This window comes from Mytilus californianus, unplaced genomic scaffold (assembly GCF_021869535.1).
Source record: "Mytilus californianus isolate M0D057914Y unplaced genomic scaffold, xbMytCali1.0.p SCAF_15, whole genome shotgun sequence".
NCBI classification, from domain to species: domain Eukaryota; kingdom Metazoa; phylum Mollusca; class Bivalvia; order Mytilida; family Mytilidae; genus Mytilus; species Mytilus californianus.
This window is the reverse complement of record NW_026262637.1, coordinates 11474579-11486918: the sequence shown is the minus strand read 5'-3', so window position 1 is coordinate 11486918 and position 12340 is coordinate 11474579. Positions and strand designations below refer to the sequence as shown.

Genomic DNA, 12340 nt, shown 5'->3' with positions numbered 1-12340 from the left:
AATATATAAACTTATGTTCAATTATTTAGTTTCTAATAAACTTTTGTATAAATTTCAGTCTGGTTTCATACGCGGCTGCTCTACTTTTCATCAACTAATTGAGATGTACCATTCTATCTTGTATGCTTCAGACAATAAATTTTATACAAGTTTAACTTTTGCTGATGTAAGCAAGGCATTCGATCGAGTCTGGGTAAGGGGCCTACTTCTTAAGTTAAAAAGATATGGTATAAAAGGCAAGCTGTTATTATGGCTTGAAAGTTACTTAACAGAACTCTGAGGGTAGTATTAAAAGAGGCGACTTCTAAATTAGTTAATCTTAAAGCTGGTGTCCCACAGGGTTCGGTACTGGGTCCCCTTTTATTTCTAATATTCATTAATGACGATGCAGATGATATGATTGGATTAAGTAGAATGTTTGCAGACGATACATCTATTGGACATACTGCTCCAGATGAAATAACTCTTCAAACTATGATAAACATCGATTTACAAAATAATAATTCCTGGGCAAATGATTGGCTAGTTAAATTCAATCCAAATAAAACTAATATCATGTTGTTTAGTATCAAAAATTCAAAAAATAACTTGATTTTTGATTTTGGCGGAGTTTACGTAGATACAGTTACTAGTCACACACATTTAGGTTTATTTTTCAGCAGTGACTGTAAGAAGACCAAGCGTATTGATTATTTAATAGAAAAGGTATCAAAACAATTAAATGTTCTTAGACGTTTGAAATTCCGACTAAAAAGGGAATATTTAGAAAAAATGTATTTAACTTTTATTAGGCCCTTCTAGAATATTCTTTTGAAGTTTGGGATAATTGCGGACAGTTGAATTCTGAAAGATTAGAAAAATTACAACTGGAAGCAGCACGTATTATCACTGGTCTAACAAGCTATGCTAGCACTCAATCACTTTATTTAGAGACGGGATGGGAAAAGTTAAAGATTAGACGGGAAGTTAAAAAAATTACTCTATTTTACAAAATTATGAAAGAGGACGCTCAGGAATACTTATTAGATTTAACACCTCCTACCGTTGCAGAAACAAACAATTACAATCTACGAAGTAGTTAAAATATATACCAAACCCCCAGCAGACTGTCCCTTTATCAAGAATCATTTATTCCATCTAGTATCAAACTGAGGAATTCGCTCGTTTTTAGTATAAGAAATGAACTCTCTTTAATTATGTTTAAATTAGAAATTAAACAGAAATATTATAAAAACAAAACACCGCCTACATATTTCACTATTGGCGATAGATATTTAAATGTTTTGCACGCAAGATTAAGAAATAAATGCAGTGCCCTTAACATGGATCTGTATCACGCAAATATCAAACCCAACGCAATGTGTCAATGCGGTTATTTATATGAAAATAATCAACATTATTTCCTCTCGTGTAAAAATTATACAGCTCAAAGGAAAACCTTATTTTTTTAACTAGAAAAATAGTAAATTAGAAAAGAATAGTCTCGATTATCCAGACGCTCCATACGCATATGTAGAGTCTGGATCCAATCGGTTCGAATGATTGTGATGCGAAGGCGTGTCCAAATATGCAAACACGCGAGCGGGGTTTTTTCGGAAAGTTTCTAGCTTTAACGTTCCCTTGCGGTAACACTAGACAAAAACAAACGGAGGAAGTAGCAATCATCATGCCTGGTGCCGGTTGGAAGCAACATAACAGGAGTTTGAAATTCTAGCAATAAAGGTGTATAAATATGCCAAACTCGACTATCACAGTAGAGCTTCTCTCGAAGATTTTTATGCAACTTTTATTATTTTTGTTCCAACCACAACCATGTTTGACAATGAGTGAATATAATTTCATTTATTTATAATTACTATCAATATTATGGCTGTGGGCTATTATTCATTATTTTGCAACCATGCAAATTAGAACAGAGACCTTATTCATTGTATACTAATTAAAACTAGCCATTTATAATGATAAATTGTGGCTCAAAATTCTACATTTAATAACTATTGATTATTCCATTACTTGTATTTTTCTAGCACTTCTTTTAAACATGATGGAGTTGCAAAAAGTTACCACAGTTCTATGGACATGATGGACAACTAAAGGAGAATAGTTTCATTTGTCAAAGGACAACTAAAGGAGAATAATTTCATATGTCAAAGAACAACTGAAGGAGAATAATTTCATTTGTCAAAGGACAACTAAAAAAGAATAATTTCATTTGTCAAAGGACAGGAGACTTTCCATGCCCTAAGACTTTAAAAGCTGAAATTGTAAGGCTTTAAAAAAATAATGTATATACATATGGTCCTGTCTTAAGTTTCCATAAAAACATTAAATATAATTTAAGTCTTAACTTTTTTATTTAGACATATGTTATGTAATTTTATATAATGTTTTAACTATGTTCAATGCATTTTGATACATCTCTCTTTAATTCGAAGAAGTAAAGCACTTAATTTATACATAATAACCTTTTTGATTTTAGCTTTCATATAAACCTTTTTGAAGATCATTAAATGTAGCTAACACTGAATGAAGTGATGTGGGGTCCCATGAAACAGCAACTTAACTATAAAAATAACCAAAGGAACATATCAACATACATTTTTAACAGTCTAAACCTAATGCTCCATATAGGCAAATTCCAAGCAATTAAAAGAGTAAAAGTAAGCAGTAATTCTTTAAATACGTAGTGTGTGTCTCCAATTAATAAAGCAGTTGTTTGATCTTGTGTCATATCTTTTTAGGAAAATAAGATGCAGGGAACCATTCATGAAGTATATATATGATACTGATATTTACAATGTTCTCCAGAGCTATAACTCCAGCCCTCAAGATTACATTACACTACTATTGCTTGCTTAATTCTACCATCAACAGCAGGAGAAGAGAGGAGATTCAGCACTATGAATGATCTTTGCAATTTGCTGTGGATGATGACTAAATCAAATTTGGATGCATTGATGAAATTCATATAGCGATGACAGTTATTTCATTGAACAAGCAAAAGCTGTAAATATTTTCAATGGTGCAAAACAAAAAAGTTATGAACTATAAAATGATTAAAACTGTGTTGGGTTTACAATTTGTTTAAAAAGTGACAACATTTACCTAATCAAATATAATGAACACCAAAGATGCTATTATTTGGATTGATTGTAAAGTTTACATGTCTGGCTGGCATGTTTCATTTGCCCTTTGAACTCATATTCATGGATCATAAGTCAGTGTAATGTTTCAAATGTTGGATCCTCTTCTAAGATAATATAAACAAAATGTTTATAAATGTCTATTATGGTATGATTGTAATGTGTACAAGTCTGTCAGGCTTGGTTTATCAGACCTTGACCTCATTGTTATGGATCATTAATAATTTTTAACTTGTAATAAACTTTTATCTTTAAGGCTAATAATGTAAATCATTTAAGCAGGCAACACATTTCAGCTTGTTTTAGACATCAATAACTTGGTGAAATTTTTTTATATTTTTTTTTTCAAATCTTTAACAGAAATTTTTTATGATCAAAAGAAAGTATTCAGTGCAAAATATTTTATTTTACTGATAGGGACTGAGTTTTTTGCAATTTTTATATAAACATGATAAAGATTACATTCTTGGGTTTATGCATAAAAAACAAGTCAAACAGCCCTAGAATGAAATGAAGCTTTGGCAGATTTGCTTAAAATTGATGTATGGAACATATTGTTTGAAGCAAACTTTACAAATATATCTTTTCATTGTTCAGTCTTTTCAGTTTTTGCAGTGAACATCTACATACAATACAGTCTGGACTTACATTTTTTAGACAATAATAACTTAGTTAATATTAAGATAAGAAGATGTGCTTATAATTGCCAATGAGACAACTTTCCACTAGAGAGCAAATGACATGGACGTTAACAACTATATGTGACCATATGGCCTTTAACAATGAGCAAAACCCATATTGCATAGTGAGTTATTAAAGGCCACAAAATGAGAAATGTAAAACAATTCCAGAGAGAAAACTAACAGCCTGGTTTATGTAAAAAAAACCAAACAATTAACGAAATACAAATATGATATACAGCCACTGAATTACAGGTTCTTGACTTGGGACAGGCACATTCAGAATGTGGCGGGCTTAAACATGTTGGCCAGCGCCCAACCCTCCTTCTAACCTGAGGCAGCGGTTTAACAGTACAATATATGAACACACTATGAAAATCAGTTGATTAGGGCTGAACTCATATTGTATTTATACATCCCTAAAAACAACCAAAAAATTAAGTACAGATATAATAGTACTGGCAGTTACTGACAGCTAGTTCAAAGCCGATAACAACTTGTAAAAAAATCTGTATCTAAGACTCGAGTATAAAAAGCACACATCCAACATCCAATGGATTAACTGTAAAGACGTCATTAACAGTCTAATTTATGGCTGTGCAGCACCAAATATTACATCCATCTGCATATAGGATAATAACAAGTTCGTGCCAAATGAATATAAGCACTGCTTTATTCTATAGGTACACACAAGGGGCGGATCCAGCCATTTTTAATGTGGGTTCCATATGTACCCATTCAAATGCATTGATCGTCCAAAAAAAGAGGCCTGGATCCGCAACTGCGTTAAGAGTGTCACCATATACTTATTAACATTCTGACCAGTCTCAGTGCCCCATACTTCCATGCATTGATCTTAATCTATAAAAATTGCTGATAAATGACACTGGTGTGGTTTTCTTAATTGTTACAGTAACAATTTTCACTAATTTAATCTTAAGACTTATCAATGATGATATGACTTGCAGAATTTTTATGTATCGTGTCGATCTTAACGAGTTCAGCAATTTCCAACTGATTTCTACATTTTATTCTAACTTTGTGATGCTTCGGCACTTAAAGGTAAGCTCTTATGTGTGTGTCTTGCAAAAATGTCAATCCACAGCACGATTCTGTACGCCATTAGCTAATGAAAGCTAGGAACATGTAATTCAGTAGTTGTAGAAGGTTGCTGCCTGTCATTTTTTTCTCGTTTATTAGTTTGTCATTGATTATGCCGTTGGTCTTTCCTTTTGAATTTTTATACATTTGGTTATGTCAGGCATGGTTTAGATGACTATACGGAAATGGTTTTGCTCCGATTGTTCAGTGAAGGCCGTATGGTGGACTACAATTGCTTTAACCCACGTCATTTTATAGGTAATTTAGACAATTTTCTAGCCCTCGCCCTTTTTCCAATACCCGTAAATTTTTCCCTGAAAATTTCAAAATTTTCCCGTTTTTCTGTGTCATATGAATTTAAATAGACTACAAATAACTTTTATTTGCTATTTACTATCAATTTCAAGTTTACTATCCACAGCGGTCATACTGATTTATTTTGATAAAATTGAGAATGGAAATGGGGAATGTGTCAAAGCGACAACAACCCGCCCAAAGAGCAGAAAACAGCCAAATGTGTCTTGTTTATGAATTCCCTACTCCGTCTTCGTGGTCATCATTGACATATTTCAGTGACTTTTTCTCTATTTTTTTTTTTAAATAACTACATGTTTAATTTGAGCAGTTATGTCCAATTTCTACCCTGTCAGGATAATAGCAAAACTGAAAATTAAAAAAAGGTATGATTAAATCTATGAGGTTGTTGTATATACAAATCCTTGGTTAAACCTCATAGATGCTTTTTTTGTATATAATTAAGTGAAAATAATCCGGCCGGGGAGGTGAGTTGCATTTGAAAATGCATATTTTTCACATTAACATATATATTATTAACTATACAGATCCTTGGTTTAGCGTTCAAAGTATATAAATCTAGAAATTTGAAAGAAACAAAATAAATAAATCAAATGTAAAACATTTAATATATGTTTGATACTAATAGTGACCAAACTGTATATATATATATAGCTGCTTGGCATACAGCTTGCAGTCTTCTAGAATATGAATGAACTATTTTTGTAACCCAATGTGTGAAAGAACAATATTTAACAAGGTGTATATATTTAGTTTTTTCCTAGTTTGCAGCAATAACTACTGCTTCTAATTCATACTGAGCAACCATGTTGCTCGAGTCAGATTTTTTATCAGTTATCGTAGTAGGAACAGGTAAGTTATAAATCTTATAAATGTCATAAGTGTCTCTTATATCTAGAAGTGGTAACGTAATGATAATGATTATTTTGTTTTCGTCCAAAACTGTACTACAGGTCAAAAATTTATAAAAATTCCATATATCTTTAATTTCGTCACCGGGTATTTTTAATGTCACCGGTAGTCGTCGTTTTATGTCAGTCAATAGTACTCTTAAATTACCGGGTGAGATAAGACTAGGTGACATGTGTCCTAACATGGAAGTAATATTTCCATGGTTTAAATAATCCCCTGCTATGTTCATGAGGTCTTTAATTTCACCTATAATTATGTCCATATGCAAATAAGCTTGTAAATAACTTCCCATAACTTCAATTTGTTTTTCTAAATCCGTAGCAAAAGTTTTAAGTCTATTTCCAAGATCTTGAACACTTTCAATCAACTCATTAACCTTGTGTCTATTTTCAGATACATGTGTTTGTGTGGTGTTTAAAATAGTTAACCCATCTTGAACAATATGAGAATTGCATCTTGATTTTGTGCTGAAGTTTTGATATTTCTTCGAATTTTTGACAGGTCGCTGTCTGAAACAGTACCAAATAAAAAACTTAATGCCTTGCCTATAATGGGAAATAAACTGCGTTTAGTTCCAAATTTTGCCGTCTCGTCATAATATAAAGATTTGTAATCATTAAATTGTGATCGTAAATAATCTTTAGTCCGATTTAATCCTTCAACCTCCCTTTGTAGACTCAAGATAGTAGCCAAAATATGTTTTTTTTTCTGGGGTGTAGAACATAGAAATTGTGTGAACCTTTTGTGTAGCGATAAAAGCCTTGTTTAAGTCTTGTTCTATTTTATTTAGAAATAATTCAAAAGGATCCAAGTCTACGACAAAAGAAATGAGCCAATTTGACCTTGTTGTTGATATTTCTTTAATTTTCTGGAACATGACATTTTCCTTGACAATGAATTGGCTGGTTAAGCCAAAAAGAACAAGTGAGAACCACCACCACTTCATCATCGATTCTTCCTAAAAATAAGGATACAGATATAGATTATTATAATATATTTTATTTGTATTGTCTTTATTAATTTAAAAGTTCGTAGGAAAGTCCTGAATAAAATATTTGTTTGTTTGTCTTTACAAATTTTATCACAAGATTAAAAATGCGAATTCTGTGCATCCTTCTGGCTCCATCTAAGATGACCTCCTGATAATAAATACCAAAGCGATTGGACCGTCTTAACCATCCAATTGCTTTGCAATCTTCCACGGTCCACTTTCTCAGATGCTCCAGGTAGGGTATATTATGAATTTCCGCAAAATTTGTTCTTCTTCCTATTATTTCTGTAAACTTTGAGGGTAACCCACAATAGTTGTCAATTATTATCGCTTCTGATAAATTAATTAATTTTTGTATGGCATGGAATTCCTCGTTTAACGGTTTATTTTGCTTGGCCCTCTCTAACCTGAAGTCCCGGCGGTCTTGTACCTCCTGAAAATGGTTGAACATTTTTCTAGCAACAAATTAATTTTCCTAAACTAGAAAACAAGAAAAATAGAAAAGGGGAAGTAAAAACACTCAGTTCAGTTGTTATCAAGATAAATACAATATTCGCTATTGTATTGATCCTGAAAAAAGACTCGTGTACCACCCCATCCCACTAAAACCCAATTTTATTTATAGAATACACAAAGCGTGTACGTAATTTTACATGAAGTGGCAATGGCGTATCTAGAAATTTTCACTGACTGCCTAAGAGGGGCCCGCTGCAGTCTGCTTCAGCGATTCCCGAGTAAAATCAGCCCATTTTTTCCCACAAAAAAAATCCGAGAGGGGTGTCAATAAGCTGAAATCATAGTAAAACTTGCTATAAATAAATCAGTGGCGGATCCAGGGGGGGGGGGGGGGGGTCCGGGGGTTGGAACCCCCCCTTTTGTTTTGACGATGAATGCATTTGAATGGGGACATATAGTTGGAACCCCCCCCCCCCCCTTTATCCTGGGTTAGGAACCCCCCCCCCCCCTTTTTATAAATGGCTGGATCCGCCCCTGTAAATTGTTCGACCATTCATCTTTTGATGAGGTGGAGAATGGCTTCGAGATTTATAATGCTTTTTTTATACCAAAAAACAAAATATATTATTTTTTAACCAAGGATTTATATAGAAATACTTTTTAAATCCTTATTTAAGATTCTTTTATATCTAAAAAAAAAAAAGGAGTTTTACACATTCATTGAAAATATTTTTTTCCATCTCCCTTTTAAAATAGTTACTAAATGCATCTAAATAAAAGATAAAACTCTCGTCTTTGAAATAAAACAGCACGATACATGTGCTCTTCGACCATGTTGTTGTTGTTGAAGTAAGGGAGGAGTTTATTGTTCAACATGTAATTGCCATCCAATCGCGTATTAGGAAAAAACTTTACAGATCGTAGTCGAGGCTCATGAATATAACATATATCTCAACAATTGCTACCAGACGTTATTGTTCGCAGTAAGAACGATAACTCTGGTGCAACGAGTCTAAGAAAAGAAAATATACCTACTGATTTGGAAACTTTAATGTACGGTAATGATATGTTTAATATGGACATAAACACGTTAATTTTCACAAAAGTGCAGAAATATATCAAAGAGACCAATCGCTTTTCATAGTGTATAGATATTATGGTTAAATATATAAACATTTATAGTGTAATTACTTTTTGTTGACTTCGAGGGAAATTGTTAAATTTTTCCAAAGACATGGATCATCCATTTGATTTTATATATAATATCATATCAGTTGACAACAACAATCTAATTTAATTGCTTTAAGATAAAAACTTACCTTTAGAGTGAATATTTATTCCCAGATTAAAACAGCCTACTAGGTCAATCATCAATAAATTTACGGTCAACTCGACTTTTAGAAATCGATGAGCCATGTCGTTTAAATTCTTGTTCATTTCATGTCTCCATATTAATATTGTTTATGATGTTATTATTATGTATTTTATTTTGTTCGGTTATTTATTATTTGTATGTAATGGAGAAGACGTTCTAAGTTGCAAAACTTTTGTCTGATCCTATTGTCAATGTTTTTGACAATAAAATATGTTTTTATCAAATGAAATTTTATCACGGAATGTGTTCGTTCTCTTCTCCGATATTTTTCACGATGTCATACATGTTCATAGCTGTTCATAGCTCCGTGTTGAAGGCCGTACTTTGACCTATAATTGTTTACCTTTTATACATTGTGATTCGGATGGAGAGTTGTCTCATTGGCACTAATACCACATCTTCTTATTTATATCATAATAACATGGATGAAAACTTGATTAGATCTGTACTTATTTGTTTATAATCAAGCATATTATTTGTTTATAATCACGCATATGTATACATATAAGAAGAAGTTTTCACATATTTTATTGTTAAATACACAAAAGAATCGACCGTTAAATCTAGGTTGGTCCACTGCAATTAGACAACAAACATTTTAATACACACACATCAGTGACGAATAGCATACAGGGTAAAACAAACAAACGAATTACATGAAATATAAAGGGAAAACCAATAAGTTGTCTCATTGGCAATCATACTACATCTAATTTTTATATTAAGTTAATGCACAGTGGAGCTGTAAAACAATGTATACTTCATGAAAAGAAAATAAATATATGAATTCGGAAAATCAAGATAATCTTTTCTCAAATGCATATATAATTACAGTGATTTTACCTGATATTTACAAATTTATTGTATTTTTTTTATAAGTTCTAGGATCCAATAAAAAGTAGGGATATTTTCAACGTACGTTTTACTATCTAATATATTTATAATTATCTACTCTTCCGTAAATGATGAAGGTTTGTAAATGGGATTCCCAGATTAAATGTGAATTCCAAGATGTTTGTAAGAACAACTATTAATTTTAATCTCTTACATTCTCATCCTTTCATACAAATCATCGGACAAATCAATAGCATAATCATTGTTGAGCTGTTAACATAAACAAAGTTAAGTTTACATACCGAACCTTTAGAGGAGAAGATTCTATATGCAAACTGTATAATCTCACTAGAAAGGATTTTAAACTTTATCAGATATACATTTCTTGTAATTGTGAATGATGTGATTGGTAGCTAAACAAATAAACTGAACTTAAAATCATAGAATTATTTTGACATGAATACACGGGAATGGTAAATTTATGTTATAAAATCGTACTTTTTTCTGAAAATTGACATCGCCATTGGTAGAAAAAACTGTGTTTAATTACAACTATCTTCATAAGATTTAAGGACAATTGCAGAAAAACCTATAAAGAGAGATTAGAAAAGTGGATCTAACATATTGAGTGGTGACATGTCTAGCTTGAGGATTTTAGTTTTCCTTACACTGTTTATAAAGATCGGAGGACAGAGTGGTGATGATGTTAAACATTTAATCACCCAATTATTTACAACAAATGATTATGTAAAGCAAGTACGGCCAAATAGAAATCAGCTACAGCCTATGGTTTTGGATTTAGATTTTTTTCTTGTTGGAATAGACGAAGTAGACGAACTTAAACAAAGATTGATTACAACCGGATACTTGATTATTGGATGGACCGATGAATATCTGAATTGGACTGGCGCAGACTTTGGCGGATTATACCATTTATACGTTCCACAAACAGATATATGGATGCCTGATATAACATTAAAAAATGGTTTTACGAAACTGGAGAAACTTGGAAGCAGTTTTATTAAAGCCAAAGTAGAAAGCAACGGACAGGTTACCTGGATGCCTTTTGAGGTTTTTGAATCAAAATGTACAATAGACATTACGTATTTTCCTTACGACCAACAATCCTGCAACATAATTTTTGTTGTGTGGTCAAGTAGTGTTGCAGATGTGATGGTAACCCTATGGAATAATGGAATTAAACTTGACAGCATGGAGGATAACGCTGAATGGTCAGTTGTGTCCACATCTGCAAGAGAGAACGTTCAGTCGTCCGAATCTACAGTAATATTTACACTAAACTTGAAAAGGAGTTCGAACTATTATTTGATGAATATCATCATTCCAATCATTTTACTGAGTATTTTAAATCTATTCACATTCGCACTTCCAGCTGACAGTGGTGAAAAAATGGGTTATTGTATAACGGTGTTTCTTTCGTTTGCCGTTTTCCTTACAATTGTCAGTTCCGAGCTTCCCAAAACATCTGGATCTATATTGGGATATTATTTAATGTTCCAGCTAGGTATGGGAACTTTTGTTGTATGTTGTACAACTATAGAACTTCGGCTTCACCATCGTAAAGGCGATGTTCCCGTGACCATCATTAGGATAATGAAATGCCGAAATGTGAATAAAATTACAAAAATGGAACATCAAAATGATACAGAAAGCGAACAAGGGATGACATGGAGTGATGTAGTTTCATCGTTAGATGTTGTATTGTTTTGGGTATCAACTGCATTGGTTATAGTTGCTACAATAGCCTTTCTTGGATTGCTTTGGACAAGATAGACAAAACATACTCCGTGTAAAAAACTGATTAAAAATTCCGAAAAAATATACTAGATTGTAAGCCGCTGTAATATTGGGCAATATGTTGTAAGTTGATTTGTACTTTCATGAGCTACAAGGAGGATGCTAAATCTTTAGTTTTCTATGTAGTTGTTTATGGACTTATTAGGCTTTTCTTCGTTTTTCGTTTTGCCTTTGCGCCGTTACTTTTTCTTCGAATTATGAGTTTTGCCATTGCGTTAGTACTTTTTCTTCGACTTATGAGTTTTGAATTTTCCCTTCTTCCAACTCTTGTTTCGAAATTGTTAGATTCATAATGAAGTCAGATACTGATTTTATGTTACACTACGTTTTCAATATCAGTTAATCATTTTCGTCTTTAGCTGAGTTAAAGTAGACACTAAAAATGTCTCAATCCATAAATATTTTGTTCTCTTTTCTAAATCCTATTTTCAGCCTAACCCGATCTTTCGTAGTTTTTGTTTTTTTAAGTTGTAAACCAGAAAGCGTCAAAATTTCTTTTAAACTTAATTCAAGGCTAAAAATTAAGAAAGATGGTTGAAATGTCTTGAAACTAGTAAATTTTTTAAGTGCAAGTCAAATCGTCAAAACAAATTTGAAAACGTTAACTGTTAGAATCGTGACTTTTTCTTTAGGTCATGATTTCGAGAAATATAAAGAATGAGATAATTTGACCCCTTACCTTCGGAACTACTATTTTTTGCCCCCTGTTTTGTAT

At 32.3% G+C, this 12340-nt stretch overlaps 1 protein-coding gene across 1 annotated transcript; it reads left to right on the top strand.

Moving 5' to 3' along the window:
* The first annotated feature begins 10443 nt into the window (after positions 1–10443).
* LOC127725968 (neuronal acetylcholine receptor subunit alpha-3-like) lies at positions 10444–11601 on the top strand. Its single transcript, XM_052233270.1, has one exon. The coding sequence runs from the start codon at positions 10444–10446 to the stop codon at positions 11599–11601; it is 1158 nt and encodes a 385-aa protein (XP_052089230.1).
* Positions 11602–12340: the final 739 nt, after the last annotated feature.